We start from the raw sequence: 18,968 nt of genomic DNA, 5'->3' as shown, positions 1-18,968 counted from the left end.
ATGTACAAAATTAGTCCCCTACTATAACCCTAACTCACTATTTTGATCCATCAAAACTATCTAAAAGCTTACTAAGAGGAAGCTTATTAAATATTTCAAAATGTGGATCATCTAAAGCATAATATCTTTCCAACACATTATCAAGATTCTCTTGATAACTAGGTAAATTAACTCCCATATCGGGTGGAGTGGTAGACGTAGTACCTGAAGGTCCAGTCTCATAATTGTCTTGACTATTATTTTGAGATTTACCCGCACTTAACATAGCAAATAATTCATCAATATTAACTGAAGTAGGTGTATCAACTGAAAATGTATCATTAAACTTTGGTATTTCAAAATTTTCCTGATAATCACCATCATCAGTAAGCTTTCTTCTCTTAATACCATCTTTATCAATTCTTGATTCAATTTTGGCAATTGTTTGCATATCCTTATGAGTGGCTGGTCCATAAAATTCAGTCCATTCTTCACGGACTTTCGAACCACCATGGTACCGAAGTTTGGCTAATGCTGTATAAATCACTGTTGATAAATCTGCTACCAATCCAGGATTCAAATTGAATTTAAATAATAGTTGCTTAGTTTCAAGACCGCTGATTGATTCCGATTCAGGTTCACCATCTGCTTTAGCATCAAACGCAGTATAAAACTCATCACTATCGATGGCTTTAAGTAAATAAATATGACATTTACTAACTCTCCAGGAATGTAAATATCTGTTACCTAACCTCACGAAATATAAAGTATTCAACTTCACAGACTTGTTACAAAAGTATAGCAATTCCTCCAAGTTTTCAAAATATGTTTTATAATCACGATCCTTTTCCATTTTTATGGCATGTTCAGCATGTTTAACTTTAGTTAATACTCTTATTGAATAATTTAATCTCACTATAAGACTCATCATAAATCCACTTGCTCTATGCATGGCTGATTCCAAAATTGGATTCAAAAATAAATTTGCTGCATAATTGAAATAATAATGTTGCATATCTAAGATTCTAGCATATTGAGGTAAAAATTCTTCAATAAGGATCGAGAATATCTTTTTAAGATAAAAATTAGTTAAATCAGTATTACCAAGCTTTTCATAATAAATATAAAAGTGATGATAAATTGAAACAAAAAAGAATTTAATTTGAATATAATTATGAAGTTGAAGATATTTATCGATCCCAGTATCATTACTGTCTCTGTTAGTGCTCGAAAGGAATGATTCAACATTAGAGCCAAGATACTTTGCCACAAATATTTCCAAGTCATTCAATTGTTCAACAAGCTTGGGCATTGAAACTTCTCGATTAACATTCAAAATCTCATTTAAAATTAATCTTAATTTTATCAAAATTGGATCCAAAATTTTCCAGGATTCAATGGTGTATTTTTCTAAATTCAGAAATGTTATATTGTTATTGGTCTTTTCATCACATGGGAATTTAGCATCTGCAAATGGAATCTGTGTTGTTAATGGAACACCATAAGAAAATGATTCAAACAAATCAATAAAGTTTAACTGAAACCAGATTTTTCTTCTTAAATTGGCTAATTTGGGTTCCATTTCGATATCAGTAAATGTTTTTGGATCACGATGTAATCCAATAGAATAAGCCATCAGAATTAAAGTACCAGTAAATGTTTGAAATTGATTTTGATCAGGTCCTTCTGAATCTTCAGGTGCAATAAAGATATACATTCTCATGAATAAGGCTAATTGTAAAATTGTTAAATTAATCTTTTGAAATAATTGAAATTGATTTAAGCAACTTCTGGCTAATACAATAACTTCAATCCCTATTGAGTTCTCTAATAGCATTCTAAGATTCTTCCTTTCATTATCAGTTAATTGATGAGTTTCATTTTGAGGAGGACGTAGATTCATACCCGATATGAAATTCAAATTGAAATTGTCAACTTCTTTATTATTGGAAATCAACCCAAGATAACTCATTCTTAAAACAACTAATAAAATACCTATATATGCATAATCCAAATTCTCTTGAATATTTATTTCCGTCACTTTGTCATCAGAGAATGATTCTTCACCGATTAATTTTGCAATTTGTTCTTTAAAAGATACTTCATCCAATAATGGTATAAAAGGATAGATAAACTTAAAAAATCTATTAACATGAATCCAAATAACTCTCTTAGTGGGTAATACTTTCAAAATATTCAATTTTAAATCAAAATCCTTCCCACTACGAATTTCTTCATCAGAAATGAAATTTAATCCTAACGGAACTGAAAAATTATTAATTTTATGTTGAGCTGGATCAAACATCTTAATGGCACTTATATTAATTCTTTGTAAAACTTGGAATGGAGTATTACTCCAATTGAAATGTTTGGAAAACCCAGTTGGATCATTTGATTTAGAAAGTTGTTCTTGTAGACTTGACATCAATGCTTCTGTCTGGGCATTGAAATCTTTTGATTGCAACGAAAGGAATGACCATAAATCAAATAAGGCTGGATCTAATCTCATAATGGCACAAAACGTTAATGGTCCCAGATTTTGTAAAGTTTGATCAGGACCTTCGGAAATAGCACTATATCTATGGAAATTTATGGTTTCATCAGGAGAACCTATTGGATTGATACCCACATAAGATTGTGCATCCTTCAAATTCATGTAAATATCAGAGTACAGTTTTGCAACTAAGAAAATTCTATTCTTTGATGGTGTAGTATATTCTTGATGTGTTGGGTATTCGAAGGGTAAACCAGGTGACGACAAAGAACCCGGAGTTGATATAGAGTTAACAGCTGTAGTTGGATTGGTATGAGATCTTCCTGTAATACTACTTCCTCCGAAACTTGAATTATCCAAATCAGAACTACTAATCAGGTTATGCTTAGCTCTACCATTATTATAACCATAGTTTTGGACTTTATTCACACTGGTTGCAATTGGAGGAGACCTTCTGATAGGCTTGGGTATAGAATTTGATACTGTTGATTGTATTGGCGGAGCAACTGCTTCTTGAATAGATTTAGTACCACTGGAATTAGTAGTAGGATCTTCAATAGTACTTAATGAAAGAGTGCATTCACCAACGTTCAGAGGATCTTGTACCACAGATGAACAGGTTTCGTCACCGTAAGTTTGCTCAAGTGGAGTATATTTAGACACCTCAGAAATAGACTCAGTACATGGTGTGGGCAAGGCTATTTCATTTATGGATGCTGGATTGTCTGATTCTGGTTTAGATTCATTAGTCTTTGATTCAGACGCGTTATTGGAGTTTAACCTTTTACTTGGATGATCTCCATTGTAAGGCTCCGTATACGAACAAACATCAGCCGTATTATACTTGATACACGAGTTACACGGCAGATTCCTATCACACTTGACTTTTCTGAACTTACAAACATTACAGACTAAAGTGACTCTATTTCTCTTTCTAGTCAGTTGGTTTGCAGGTGGTGGGGCTGGAGCAAGTGGATCAACCATCGAAGTGGACTCACTTTTCTTAGTCCAGTTGGAAAGATGATACTGAATTTTGAATAAAGTTTATATAGATAGAATGGAGCAGGAAGTAGTTGAGTAATAACCAACCTTTGAATAAGACTTGCTTGCCTGGTACTAATTGGTTTATATGGATATAACACCGAGGTAATTAATAGCTGTTTGCCACCTTTTGATAATTGATAAATATTGGTTAAGTAAATATTTTAGTGATGAGAGGAAAGCTTAGATTCCATTTTAGCAGCTGGTATAACACTCGGTGTTTATTTCTAATCTTATACCGAAGAATTGTTGCATTTATACCTTGTCACTCGGTGTTAAATTTGTCAATGGGTCGGAGATAAAAATTGTAACTCCTCTTTTCGGATGACAAATTTACATCCACAAATGAAGGCACGTGAGTATTTGAACGTGATCATATTTTACAGATTTTGCAACCATATATAAACCAATAAAGAATAAATTGTAATATTAAACCTAGATATAGATATCTATCAAATATAGAAGTAAAAGAACTAAAAATAAGAAATTACAAAGTAATATAAGCAAGTTGAAACCAAATTTGATTGTGATTAATATCCTTTTTCATTAGATAAGAGTTCATCAACATTTTGAGTTTCAACTTCAGCATCAATTGTATCAAACTCTTCAATATTTGGCTTAGGACCAGAATAAGTTTTATAACCCCAAATGAAATAATAAACCAATGACAATCCCCAAATACTAACGTTAATGACACAAGTATAATTCATGGAATTTCTATCAACAAATCTTTGATCTGGGAACATTAAATATATGATTTCAAAAGTGATCCATAATACAGTAGTGAAATTAACTAAGAATGAACCTACTTTACCAAGATAGAAAGGACCAGGAATGAATCTTTTTCTACCATATGGTAAAATAACCAATAAAACAGGCATACCCCAAGCCAAGGCATTTGAAGCCACTGCTAAGGAGAATAAAGCACCTGAACCAGCAGAACCATTAATCAATACTAATAAACCTAATAATAAAGCAATACATCCAGCAAACATAGTGGCTCTGATTGGAACTTTAATTTTTGGATCAACATATTTAACAAAGTTATACACAAATGGTAAACCTTCATCTCTAGCAAAAGCCCAGATTTGTCTGGAAGCAGCAATCATGATAGAACATGCCATTAAATATTGTCCAATAGCGATTAAGGCCATGAATGCCACGGCCCATTGTTTGCCAAGAGCATCATAAATAACTTGAGCCATAGGAGATCCAGTAGCTGAATCTAAAATAGCAGCAGTATCACCATCTTTAATGCAAGCGACAGTAACAATAACAATAACCCAACCAAGAATCCAACAAACGGTGATGGAACCTAATATACCAAAAGGAATAGCTCTTTGAGCATTCTTAGCTTCTTCTGAACAATGAATAACTGAATCAAATGAACCAATGGTCCAAATAAGTGGCATCCAAGAAAGCATGAACGACCAACCTGAAGGCCAACTTCTAGTATTTTCCAAACTACCAAAGATATACAGAGCATCATTGAATGAAAAGTTTTTACTGACACCTACTGGGACAGCAATTATGTATAAAACACAAAGAAAAGTGTTAACCACGATCGAAACAGTTTGTAAAGTTGCAGTATGTTTAGTGGTTAAACAACAAATAATAACATTTGAAATAACACAAGCAGCAAATATACCATAACATTTTGCATTTGTAATTTCAAAAGTTCCATCTGAATTAATATAGACACAAGATAAAATTTCCACTGCAAAACCGTAACAAATAGAACAAATACCACCAATTAAACCAAGAGAATTAGCACAAGCAATCATAAAACTTAATGGAACTCTAATAGCATCAGGAGCATAATAATTAGTATAATAATATAACCCACCCGAAGTAGGCATGGAAGAACCTAGAAGAGTCATTGATGTACCAGTACATAAAATAAATAACCCTGAAACAAACCAACCCCACACAAAACCAACTGGACCAGCTTCTAAACCTGTATAAGCTGTTGATACAATAGACGGTAAAAGACCCATAATACTATAGGCAATACCAAACACTTGTAGAGTGGAGTAATGTCTATTTAATTCTTGTTTATACCCGATTTGAGCTAAAAGTTCATCATCATTAGCAGCATGTAATGGATCTATCGATCTGATTTCCGATCTATGAGATAATACAGCATGAAGATGATCTTCAGTTCTTGATTTAAGAGAATGAACTGCCAGAGACATTTGAAAGTTATTGTGATTGTGATTTGATATATGATTTTAGAGAAAATTACAAAATTCAATTTTTAAAAATATGGGAAGAGTAAGGTGTATTTAAATGAAATAATTTCTCGAAGACATTGGTTATGATAGATTAATTAACGGTTTAAAGTTTAATATTTTTCAAGTTTAAACTGAGGCTTCACGTCATTAAGGCAGGATAAGACAAGTGGAGGTTGATTGTTGGAGATAATTAATTTTTCACTCCACTAAAATAAAAATTATATTTTGTGACTATTGGGTACAAAAACGAGTTATTCCCAATGAGGTAATTCTAGACCAGTTACCGCTATTTTAAAGTCCACTAAAAATGTGAGGCTGCTACAAGCCTCTTGCTTTATGTTTGTATAAGTCAAGCTTTATAGAATTAATGTTATGACATGCCGCTATGATAGTGGTCTTATCTTGAGACCAGATAGTTAAGACTTTTTTATCTTTTAAAACTATCATTATTGGATAGATCAACCAAATTGAAGAGAGCCAATAATGGTTTATGATTTACTTTAAATGGGGTTTACTCCACAATAGATGATATTATTATTACCATGATTATAAAATAATAGAAAATTTTCGTAATTAAAATTAAGTGGAACCATTAAAGAGATAAAATAATATTATAATTCATATAGTTATACCGTAGAATTATAACCAGTTAAGAAATTGATCCAGGCCCGATCTATCCTACGGTAGCGGTAAATGGCTTATCAAGTTGCAGAAATTTCTTTTTTTAAAAATCTTATTAAAGTTTAATAATGACAATATGCCCTATGTAGAAGTGATGATGTTGAATCTTTAATCTGTTAAGGCATTTTTCACAACAATTATAATTATTATTTTGCTACACTTCTGTGACCCGATTTTTAGTTTAGTGGGATGAGGAGAATTTTACTGAGCTTTTCTCACTATCCTGCCCGAACCGAAATTAGTTCCAACACCACAATTTTCGTACACAGTTTATAGGGTTAATGTTTAAATATGAATGGAGTAAGTTAATGCGGTGTAGATGATGAGAGAATAGAAGTTGACCTAATGTTAATACCTTCTAGCGAAAGAAAGAAAATGCCAAATCGTTTAGTGATAAAATTAGATCGTAACTTTTAGTGATGCCTGTAGACCAAACCAAATTAAGTATCCGCTAAATAACTCTTTTTTATAGCTCAAATTAATGGAATGTTTCTAATCAGAAGAAATAACCATTCCATTAACAGTCCCCTCACATCAATTACTTGAATCGTAAGTGATACTAAGTTAAGTCAGGTTTAGGCTTTACATTTTCTGCATGATTGTCAATTATAATAGTGTTTTGATATATTTATGGAACGGCATTTCTCTTCCACTAACTATACAAAATGACACAAAACAGAAATGACATATCCGCTAACAATATGACACAAACTCACTATTGTTTGCTGCTCATAGTTAAGTAACGTTAGCGGATTAGGTACCAATAGATTGTAATTTAAAAAGAAGAAGAACAAGGCATAGAACACTATTGATAACATTTGATTGTAATTCAAATCGTAATTGACTGCAAACAAATTTTCTGTTGCATCAAATTTTATTTTCTGGTAGTTACTATCAACATCACCACCACCTTCTTATCAAAACTCTCTTTTTTTGCATTTTTCAGGATTTTAATCCTGTACGGTCGATCCCACACCTTAAACTTACAACCAGACAGAACTGGGAATGTGTCAGTCAACCCTTAGAATGACCAAGGGGTAGGGATCAAGTTGAATGAATCCCATCAATCAATCATCATCATAGTATTTGTAGCAACAACCATCATTACCTTCCATTCATTCTTGTTCTGCTTCTTCTTCAGTTGATTCACTGGCGCTCATTATATACTGTTGCCAAAATCTATTCATGACGACCAACAACAAGAACATCACCACAACCGCTGCAAATACTACAAAATTATCCCATTTATCATCATCAATCACAGCCAAGAAGGCTGCTATTGAAGATGATATAGATGATGACGATCTAAGTGAACAGATTGCTCGTAATAATAATCAATTGGCAGTCTATTATCAAAAGTTAGGGGAGAATATCAATGATCTTTTATTAATAAATCTAAAGTTGAATGACAAATTGAATAAGTTGACGGTTTCAAAGTCAGATCTAGAAGTTGAAATCAATCAATTAAATGCCAAATTGGATATGGTTGAACTAAAGAATAATAATTTGTTATTAAATTTAAAGTTAAAAGATCAAGAGATTATTAAGAAGAATGAAGAGAATAATCAATTAAGAAAGTATATTTATCAATTACAATATAAGTAACTCATTCATGTCATCAACCAAACATCGTCATCATTAGCATATTCCTTTTTGGATTTACAGCATTTTACTTAGCATTCATTTACAACATAGTTATAGCATTTATTTATTCATCTTATATATAAGTTCATATACACATACATCATATATAGAACGCATCAATTTCTTCAATGAATTTATCATTCAAGATACTCAAAGTTCTACTCAATGGACTTTCAGGCTTCTCTCTTAATCTAATAAGATTGAATTGTCTTAACAAATTATTATGATGATTAATCTTAGCATTGAACTCATCAAGTACTTTACTAGTACTAACAGTAACATTCTCAATTCCATTAGACTGAACTAATCCATCTAAATTATTCATGAGCCCTTTATCATTAAACAAATCATCTTCTTCTCCCAACATTAAATCATCCTCATCCACATCTTTCAACATCGATGAAAAATCATCAATCACATCCATTGGTTGATCTTCTTCCTTCTTGACTTGATCATTCGATTGATCATTGTTGGAATCATTACTATTTGAATCATTGAAAATACTAGAATAATGATTTTCCATACTTGAATTAAACTGTTGATCAAATTTGATTTGTTTCTTAATCTTATTCTCTTTTTCAACATTTGATTGAGGCTGTTGTTGTAATTGATCCTTCCAATATTTCTTATCTTCAGATGTATTAATCAGATTCATAATGATTAAATAAATACTCAAATTTATGAAAATTTTCGTAGATTCATTATTTGACTTTTGAAATGATTGAGTTTCTAATATCAATAATCTAACCAATTGACTAAAATGTCTATTCAAATAATTATGAAAGAAAAATGTCTGTTGATCAAATGGAGGTGATAACATATGGTGATTATGTCCACCATTATTACCATTACTAGTTATAATGGCTGATGATGAATTATTTCGAGTTAATGATAATGAATTCGAATTGGTATCGAAATTTTGTTGGAAATTAACTAAATGATTCTTAACTTCTTCAACAATGTTCAAGTTTTGAATCTTACCAGCTTCATTCAAGGTTGATTCAATTTCAACATAATTAGTATCTAATTCACTGGTGATAATACCTATGATTTCTTTAATCTTTATTGATGATTCCCAATCCTTTAATTTCTTTAATGTTAAAAGAATATTACTACCACTAATATTAATGATGATTTTAAATATTAACGTCGATAAATCATGACTATTACTATTATTATGACTATTATTGTTGTTGGTGCCACTATTAGCATTACTGTTGTTTTTATTATAATTTGATCTTATAATTTCAGATAACACTTTTATAAATATACTATCATTATCATGCTTGACTAATAAGATCTCTTTTAATAACCATTTAATGATATTTATAATACAAGGGATTAAGAAAACTTGAGATAAGTAATCAATTCCGTTATTTAAGATATTAAAATCAATCTTACCTAACTTAGTAGCAAATATAGCTTGTTGATAAACAATAGGAATCAATTTATAAATCTGTTTAATTCCAATTGATTTGATCAATTCATCTGATAATCCATCATTAGCATCATCAAACAATGCATTAACCCAATCTGTTAATAGATTATTATAATTGATAATGATGATTGAATCTTCTTCTTCATTATCCTTAATGGTAGGTGATTGATTCGATAAATTATCACATAGACGATAATAAAAATCATTAATATAATTGATTATAAATGAATTCTTTATTTGTAATGAAGATAAATCAATCTTAAAAGTTTCAATGATTAAGATTATTCCCAATATTATAACCCCACAATATGAATAAGCTTCTTGAAAATTTTCATCATCATCATTTCCTACATCATAATTCTCAGAATCAATGAAATTAATTAATAAATCCAAGATCTTTTCAGGTCCTAAATTGAATACAATGATATTCAATAATTGGATATTATTAAATATTGATAACAATAAACGATTTAACTTTTCATGTTGCTTCAATTGAATTAAATCTTTCATAATATCATATACCACTGAACTTAACTCATGTTGACGTTTGTACAGATACTCTAATAAAGTAGGTAATGAATTACAATAAGCCAATAACCCTGATTCTTCCAAAGAAGTGAATTCTCCATTTATGTTAATCAATTTTTCTTTAAATTTCAGTCTAATATTTAATTCAAAGTTAAATTGATTCAATTCATTGACAATCATTTGATGAGTGATTTTAGATTCCATAGGAAAGAATGTTTGGAATGATGATGGAACTAATAGCTTATTAAAGATTAAGGTTTTGATGAAGATTTGTCTTAAATCATAACTCTTAATGCTTCCAATTCTTAAATTGGTTAACACTTTAATGATGGAATCACTTTGAGAATTGAAACCATATAAGATAGCCTTGTCAAGAGTTTCAATCTCTTCACTATTATTATTACTACTACTATTGCTGTTGTTGACTTTTAATTGTGATAAGATAATAGGAATTCGAGAAATGATGAAATTCTTCCAATTAAATAAAACGTATCTTGGTTCATTATTCAATACAGAATAACCAAATCCTCGAAATGATACTTTGATTAATTCAGATGTGATGAAATATGGATTTTTCCTCTTATCTTGAGGAACAAAATTATTAATAAAACTCTTAAGGAAAGCTTCATTATTATCAAACTTCCAAGTCTTCATGATTTTACTAAACCAGATGAATTTTTGAGTATCACTAAAGTTCTCAAGCTTAGGTGGAGATAAACTTGAAATATTAAGATTCTTAAACGTTGATGATGTTGAAACAGTAGTTGCAGTTGTGGATGATGTATGCTTTTCATCAACTTTGGCTTTAGTAGTATCTTTACTATGAGAAACAATTTCAATCATTTGAGTTTCATTTATGACCGATTTGATCTTTAAAATAAAGAAATTGAGCAATTGATTCAATTTTAACGATTTCAATAAAGCAACAATCGTCAGAACTAACTGACTAGTAGCTTGTTCCTCAATCAACGCACCATATTTATCACTCTTAAAAATATAAATGGCAAACGTTACAACGTGGTTAGTTAATGATATGATATTTTTATCTGATTCTGAAGTAAGCTGTGAAACATATTGTTTGAACTGAACGTTAACAAACCTCTTTATGATATCTTTCTCGATCTTTAAACCTGGTTGTTGTTGTAGTTTATTTGAATTGAAAAGTTTATGTAATTGAGAAATATAAGTGATCTGTAATCTTGGTGATATCTTACTTAAATTAGTCCAGAAGTTAACAAGCCTATCATATGAACTAAAGGCCAAATCTAATACCAATCTAACTTGATAATTACTAGTTGAACCTGACTCCTCAGTGGATTCCAATAACTCAGTGACATATTCATTTCCGTCTATGGCTTTCCGTTCATTCAACTCCTCATACAACGATATGAATACTTTACTCTGCAATTGCTTACTCCTAGCACGTCTAACCAACCTCCTAAGTGATATTTCAGTTGTCATTACTGAATAGTCTATGAGCTTAAGCCTTCCAACCACCATTTTGATTCCATATTTTTGAAAAATGCTCTCGATTTTAATTACGATCAGAAAGTTCGGAAATAAACATCCAAAACGCAATACTTAAAGCTGATTTTATACCATCAACAGTTACAAATATCGAAATGAATAATAATTAAGAATGTTCTAATTTTAATAATTAAGAATATATAAGAATAATATAATTATGTAACAAGTATATAACAAAGTCCCATTTTTAGAAACAAAAAACTCGACCAACGATAAAACTAAGGATGTAAAATAAGATATAAAAAAAAGGCAAACTTTAAAAAAGAATAAATCAACAATTAAACATTAAATAAGATAGATAGGATAAGTCAAGTATAATTTGGAGTGACTTTCATGAATCAGTCAAATCAAAATGTGGTTGATCAACATAATAAAAAAAAACAAGGGGTGACAAAAATATAAATTAAAAAATGATGAGTCTAAAACTGTAAATGACAAAATGATGGAAAGGAAGCTAAGTAAAACTAATAAGACAATATTCCTTTTCACACCCATCCGTGTGATAAAAACAAATAAAATAAGATAAGATAAAACAAAACAAGATAAGATTAGACAAAAATAAACAAAAATGGTGATTGAAACAAAATTAAAATGAAGTATATGAATAAAATGAGACATTATTAACCAGCACCAATAAAGACACAGCACGAACTAGAAAGCAAACAAACAGACGAATAAACAAAGATAAATATAAAGATAAGTAATCACCATACACTGGAATTACCAAATCCAATGATATTCTTATTAAGAGTGGAACCAGCAGTAGCAACAACAGAACCTAATGGGTTGCCAGACTTAGTAGAGGCGATTGGATTACTTCCCCAAATAGAACCACCAGTTGAATTAGCGGTGGTTATAGTGGAAGAAGCAGTAGGAGTAGTACTGGAGTTAACATTTGAAGTACCCCAATTGATTCCTGTAACCGTCGAATTGCTAGCTAAAACAGTAGGTAATAAAGATGGCGAATTAAGAAAACCATTGGCAGAAGTACTATTATTAGTAGTAGATGAACTAGCACTTGATTGACTTAATTTCATAGGAGTAGTATTGGTTGTAGTTGGAGTTGAAGATAAAAATAAATTAGGTGGAGAATTCTTATTCGAGTTTGAACTTGTTGGTGGTAATAAAATAGGCGAATTATTAGTTGAATTATTACTGATTTGATCAAATAATTTAGTATGAATTTGAGGTGGCATAACTTTAGTTGGAGTTTGTTGTTGTTGAGAAGAATTCTGTTGCAACATGAATTGAGAAGTTGGTGAAGAAACAGCAGTAGTACTATCATTAAACATTAAGAAATTAGTTTTAAGATCAATACCTTGAGGTGGTACAGCAGTAGTAGATGCTCCTGATGATGATGGTGCAACCCTATTTGAACTAGTATTAGAAAGAATATTATTTTGCTGATTCAATAAGGAATACGTGTCTGAAAAGACGGCAGAACTAGATGCAGAATAACTTGATCCACTATCTTGAGAGTTATCAGAACCAGAGAAAACTTGAGGAATACTTTGACGAGGTTGTTGAAATTGTTGATAGGAATTTTGTTGTTGTTGAAGTTGTTGTTGTTGTTGTTGTTGATTGTGCTGCTGTTGTTGTTGTTGTTGTTGGTATTGTGCTTGTTGCGGTTCTTGAAATTGTTGAAAAGTATTATTTTGTTGTTGATTTGACTGCTGTTGATATTGTTGCTGTTGTTGGGATGATGGTGGCTGTTGATGTTGATGTTGTTGCTGATGTTGTTGATGTTGTTGTTGATATTGATTCTGTTGTACTTGTTGTTGCTGATGTTGTTGTGATTGATGATGCGACTGTTGTTGTTGTTGCTGTTGCTGTTGTTGATTGTGGTTTTGATTTTGATTTTGATTTTGTTGCTGTTGTTGCTTTTGGTTATAGGCATAATACTGTTGCTGTTGTTGTTGAATCAAATAATTCTGTTGTTGTTGATGTTGAACAGCAGCGGCAGCAGCAACAGCGGCATAAGCGTACTTATTCAGTTGTTGTTGATGATGAGAATTATGATTATGATGATTGATATTGTTATTGTTGTTATTGTAATGACCTGTATTATTATTATTATTATTATTATTGTGATTATTATTGTATCTTGAATAAGCACCGAATTGATTTGAATTTGATTGGTGTTTACTTAATGCAACAGTAGTTTTCTCAATGAATTCAAGCTGACAATTGAATGGAATCAATTCCAACTCTCGTTTAGGAAACACTGATAAAGAAACATTGGATGCAAATACTGACGTTGAATTTGAATGAGATCCAGAAGAATGACTTGAAGTCGATAAATGAGATTTATCGGCTTGATTAAAAGGTATGGTGGATGATGAATCGATTGACATGTTGATAATTTTAGTTGATAATATTAAGAATATGATTACAATTCATAGAAATATGGATTTAGGTTGATAATGGATAAGAAGAATCAAAATTGAAAAATGTCCTTAAAAACGTTAACAACAACGACTAGAATGGAGAGAATATTAAACGAATGAATGAACGAATGACTGAACGAACGAATGAATGAGACTAATGAACGAAGGACTGATCGAATAAACGAATGAACGAATGAATGAATGAAAGATTCAATTTATGGTGATGCCTGACACTTTGTATGCTTTCTTATTGGTAGGCTCTATTAACACGTAAGTTGGACCTTTTTGTGAACTCCACTGATAGTTTGTCTTAATCTGGTACTCTTTTTTTCACAGACCCAAAACAAACACAACCACTGACACGTCGACCTATGCTCTGAACTCACTTGATACTTATAACTAAATATAAATACTGGTAAGAACCTATTTGATTATTCTAACCTATTGCTTTGTTGATAAATCCAATTTGATCTTTTTTTTTTTTATTATTTTTATTTTTATTTTATTTTTATTTTTCAGTGGACGAACGACCAGAAAAGAATAAGACAAAAAAAATTTCCAGTTTTGGAAAACGCGCCGCGCCGTTCGTATGAGGTTAAGGCTTACATTAAAATTTAATATAAAGGGTTCAATCGTATTATTATTAGAAAGCGTATGTTATCATTTCAAAGTTAGACATATGTATAGAAGTAGTACTAATGGAACTAGGATTGTTGGGCATTATTCAATTGCCAAGCTGGAATACCAGATACAGCAGCAGTAGCAGAAGATCCTTCAGTTGGGGTAGGGTTTGAACTTAATTGCCAAGCAGGGATACCAACATTTGCAATCTTTTGTTGAATTTGTTCTTCAGTTGGTGCCACAATTGGTTCTTCATCTTTAATAGAAGTTGATGATGATGATGGTGGTTGTTCTTCTTGTTCTTCTGCGGCTTTATGTTGTAATTGCCAAGCTGGAATACCGGCAGCTGATACTCCACCATAAGTGACACCTCCTGATCTAGTGTTATTTACTGGGGATTGATAAGATGCTGCTGGAACTGGAGGTGGTGTTACAGCTGGAACTGGAGCTGATACTGGAGCAACCGATGGAATGGTTGGACTGGTAGTGGCGGCAGTAACTGGAGTGGATGATTCAACTTTAGGACTATTTGCCTTTTCTTTAGCTCTCTTTAATATTTCAGAAGCAGATGGAATTGATGAAGCTGATACTAATTTTCTTTCAACTGCAGTACCATTACTGGCACCATTTGAAACAGCTGATCTTGATTTAATTAATTCCTTCAATGATTGTAATTCTTCATTAATATCTGATAATTCATCTTGAATATTCTCCTTATTAAGCTTCATATTCTTTTCCACACTATTATTTAAATTATCCACTTCTAATTTCATTAGTTTTAAATCATCATCAAATTTCAATTTATCTTTATTATATTTAGTTAAGAAATCATTTACATTATCAATCACAGTATCAATATCCTTTAATTTAGCTTCATTATCAGTTTTAATTTGTTCTTGATCCTTAGTTAATTGTTCTAAAACCTTATCAATCTTTTCAAACTCATGCCCAATATATTCTATATCGGATTCAATAGTCTCTTGACTAGGAGGTATAATAGCTGGAATCAAATATTTATTTATAACTTGATATAATCCATAACTAACCCCAGCAGTAGCAGTGGCCATAATGAAATAATCCTTCCATGATCTTTCTGGAAGTGGTGGCGCAGTGTTATAGTAATCTATTGGTGGTTGCGATGGATAGGATGTATTATTATTTGATTGATTATGAATAGTAGAAGTACTATTTGAACTGGCAACACTAGAATCAGAAGCTTCATTAACTCTTTTTAAAGCTTCTTCAATTTCAGTTTGATTAAGCCCTTTTGATTCTAAAAACTCGATTTTTTTAGTTAAGGGAGAAGAAGAAACATTATGATCATTAAGGAATGCAACAGCACTCTTGATCAAATCGTCATTCATCTTTGATCTGATTAGATTGGTTCTTACTGATTGATAACTAATTTTGTATTTCTCCAGCTTTTTTCTTTTTCTTCGTCGTTTTAAGGTGGAGGAAGTTCAACCAAAAAAAAATGATGCTTTGTTCCGAGGTTCAAAAGAGAGTGGGGTTTGTATACAGGAAAAGTTGTTCTTATATGATTTCATTATAGATCTAAAGCTATTTACAAGTCTAATATGGAATAAGTTATACATTAAATATCATTAGGAAAACTTTTTAGTGGAGAATATCGAACTTTTGATCAATTCTTCATAAATACACCAACTTATACCAGCACTAATGGCTTTTCTACCAAGTCTTAACGATAATCCTCTGAATAAATTACTAATTCCTCCTTCTTCATTAACTAATACTTTGGTAATTTGTAAGATTGATTTCTGCTGTTGTCCATTTCTAACATCGGATAGTTGTAATCTTGTCTTTATAGCATCGAAGGGAGCTGTTATGGTGGTTGATAAACTTGCTGCTAAAACGGCGGCTGATGAATTTATAATTTGAGCTCCATTTTTATTAGTTGTATCATTAGCAGGAATAAACCTAGGTAACAATTCATTCTTAAAACTTTCATAAAATAACACATATAATCCAGCATATGGACAATCTCGAGCTAATGTAGCTATGGACCCTTTAAAGAAATTCTTAAATGATCCTTTATTAGTTAAATCATCATTCTTATAGATCCCTACTATACTATCGAGGATTGATCGATAATTATATATATTGGATTCATATCTTGTCTTAACCACTGTAACTGGCATAGTAATAAGACCCACCGTAGCACGGGCTATAAACCCTATGGATAAATTCTCTAATGGTGATAATTTAGGTAATATAGAAGTAGATGATGACGATGTGGCTATCGTTTTCGATTTATAAGTGGCTAATGATGATCTTAAATGAGATAACGTTGTGAAATATAATCCAGCTCCAATCGAAGTTCTTAAAGTCGAGGGTAAAGCACCTCTCCATAAATCTTTTAATTGGGTTAATTTTTTTAATTCTTCAGTTATAGTGGTTCTAACATATTTATTTTCAATCTTATGTTGTTGTTGTAATCTTGTCTTTAACAAATCCAATGGTTGTAAAGTGATTGCAGAAACTAATCCAGCGATACCACCTGATATTAAATGAACTTTGGCTTCAGGTACCGCTTTTGGAAGTATTGGTAATGGTAAAGTTGCTGCTACCTTATTGTCTGAGAGTGAGTCATGTCTTATTATTATCGTATTTGGACTATTATTACTATTATTCATTGAATGGTTGTCGTCACTATCATAAGTATACTATACTATCGTCTTCATATGTTTTCTTCTAGTTAATTACACTTGAATTATATAATTGTATGATTATCGTAAATTTTTCAAAACCCACAGACTAAATATTTTTTTTTTGTTCTATTATATATGGCTGCGCTCACCTTTATACAGAAAACGAGTTTAATTCTAATTATATGGACAAACACGGATGTTTTCTACAAAGCATGTTTACAATTATTGAATGCAAAATATGGATTTCGATGATGATCTATGAAGGGTAATTTATATGCTTTAACCAATATTGTTTCAGCTGACCTGTGATTACTAATGATTCATCAATTTCATCTAATTCTTCCGAGAAATCATTGGTTAATGATAAACTTGCTAATGCTAAAAATGAATGTTGGGGATCAGGATTTGAAAATGGATCTTTACTGAACCCTCCTAATAATTTATTTTGGACTTGATTCAATAAATATTTATAATTGGTTTGTAAATTGATTAAATTTACATAATCGTGATTTATAACTTTTAAACTTCCTAAACACCACCATGAATAACAAGTATCTCCGAATTTATTCTCTCTCCCATTGAAACTGCCAATATCTACATCTCTGTAATATTCATAGTCATACTCTTCATCTTCGTCTTTAGTGTATAAGGGTTCAGGAAAATCAACTTGACGATGAACTAACCAGTTCACAACTTTCCCTAACTCTATATCACTCTCAATATCGTAATCCAATAATCTTAAACATGCCAATGCACAATAAGTATATCCCAAATGACTTTCATCCAATATTTCTGAACTAAATCCTCCATTGGCATTTAATCGTGACTTTATAAATGATACGACTAAAGGAATATCAATATCATTTATTCTTTGTGATGGTTGTAATTGATCATATTTGATTAATTTCCGTATACTGGCGGCAATATAACATAATCTTATATCAGTTTCTCCATAATTGACTGTAATTGATGAATCAGTGTTTATCAAAGTTGGAGAGAATGAACCTTTGTTCACACCTGATTTAATTTGACTCAATTGAAGAAATTTCATGATCTTATGATTATTGATTCGTTTTGAGAAATCATCCTTCAAAACTAATAATATCTGTAATGAAAATAAACTCGATGCAAGGTTAGGTAAGTCATATTTATGAGATTTATGATCATCAGATTTGAAATATGAAGTAGCTCTAAAAGCAGTATAAATTTCAGTATCGATTAAATGCAGATCATAAATGGAATTGATGAATAGTTTCCGCTCAACCTCACTGAATTTGAATCGTTTGATGATTGATAATCCATATAGACTGAAATATATAATGGCTAGTTTATTTGAATCTTCTGATTGTAATTTGGATGGTAACACACTTAGGAATCGATTAAAGAATTTTTCATGTTTATCAATGTATAACTGCTGTGTTGTTGTCATTGAGGAAAGAACTTAAAAGCAAACGTTTGAATGTAATTGGACTGAATGGATTTACGTTATTCAGTTATTAATCCAAATGTTGGCTGTGTTTAAATCATACACGGTTAATATCTAGGTTAAACCCAATTATGATGTAATTATTGTTCCTACATTTAAATGGGTAACTATTGTTCAAAAGTATAACATCCATACCGCAATAATTAAAACAAGAGACATTGATAAATATAGAACATTTATATTAAATAATAGAATCATCACGATATTCAAATAAGTTGAATCGTGTAACTCTATAAATA

General features: G+C 31.0%; 7 protein-coding genes across 7 annotated transcripts; all 7 read right to left on the bottom strand. All coding sequences in view use genetic code 12, as the record gives it.

Annotated features, from left to right (window-relative positions):
- Positions 1-37: 37 nt before the first annotated feature.
- Positions 38-3,457, bottom strand: DFJ63DRAFT_291179 (fungal transcriptional regulatory protein; the record flags this gene model as incomplete). Its single annotated transcript, XM_064905376.1, has 3 exons — positions 38-148; positions 290-2,769; positions 3,262-3,457. 3 exons carry the CDS (start codon positions 3,455-3,457, stop codon positions 38-40), a joined length of 2,787 nt encoding a protein of 928 aa, XP_064759394.1.
- A 587-nt stretch (positions 3,458-4,044) lies between these two features.
- Positions 4,045-5,709, bottom strand: DFJ63DRAFT_323944 (amino acid/polyamine transporter I; the record flags this gene model as incomplete). Its single annotated transcript, XM_064907570.1, has 1 exon — positions 4,045-5,709. One exon carries the CDS (start codon positions 5,707-5,709, stop codon positions 4,045-4,047), a length of 1,665 nt encoding a protein of 554 aa, XP_064759393.1.
- Positions 5,710-8,121: 2,412 nt separating this feature from the next.
- On the bottom strand, positions 8,122-11,700 carry MED5 (Med5p). Its single transcript, XM_064907317.1, has one exon. It carries the CDS (start codon positions 11,537-11,539, stop codon positions 8,174-8,176), a length of 3,366 nt encoding a protein of 1,121 aa, XP_064759392.1. The 5' UTR covers positions 11,540-11,700; the 3' UTR covers positions 8,122-8,173.
- A 570-nt stretch (positions 11,701-12,270) lies between these two features.
- Positions 12,271-13,920, bottom strand: DFJ63DRAFT_337972 (uncharacterized protein; the record flags this gene model as incomplete). Its single annotated transcript, XM_064908625.1, has 1 exon — positions 12,271-13,920. The coding sequence occupies one exon, from the start codon at positions 13,918-13,920 to the stop codon at positions 12,271-12,273; it is 1,650 nt and encodes a 549-aa protein (XP_064759391.1).
- A 368-nt stretch (positions 13,921-14,288) lies between these two features.
- On the bottom strand, positions 14,289-16,058 carry PEX14 (Pex14p). The gene has a single exon (XM_064904511.1). It carries the CDS (start codon positions 15,936-15,938, stop codon positions 14,658-14,660), a length of 1,281 nt encoding a protein of 426 aa, XP_064759390.1. The 5' UTR covers positions 15,939-16,058; the 3' UTR covers positions 14,289-14,657.
- DFJ63DRAFT_257738 (uncharacterized protein) lies at positions 16,001-17,364 on the bottom strand. Its single transcript, XM_064904517.1, has one exon. It carries the CDS (start codon positions 17,226-17,228, stop codon positions 16,179-16,181), a length of 1,050 nt encoding a protein of 349 aa, XP_064759389.1. The 5' UTR covers positions 17,229-17,364; the 3' UTR covers positions 16,001-16,178.
- Positions 17,365-17,499: 135 nt separating this feature from the next.
- Positions 17,500-18,672, bottom strand: CDC43 (protein geranylgeranyltransferase type I subunit; the record flags this gene model as incomplete). The annotated part of the gene is made up of 1 exon (XM_064906634.1): positions 17,500-18,672. One exon carries the CDS (start codon positions 18,670-18,672, stop codon positions 17,500-17,502), a length of 1,173 nt encoding a protein of 390 aa, XP_064759388.1.
- Between the last annotated feature and the right edge of the window lie 296 nt (positions 18,673-18,968).

This window comes from Scheffersomyces coipomensis (assembly GCF_036884675.1).
Source record: "Scheffersomyces coipomensis strain NRRL Y-17651 chromosome Unknown DFJ63scaffold_9, whole genome shotgun sequence".
NCBI lineage: Eukaryota > Fungi > Ascomycota > Pichiomycetes > Serinales > Debaryomycetaceae > Scheffersomyces > Scheffersomyces coipomensis.
Note: the sequence above shows the minus strand (reverse complement) of the source record. Positions and strands in the feature narration are given on the sequence as shown.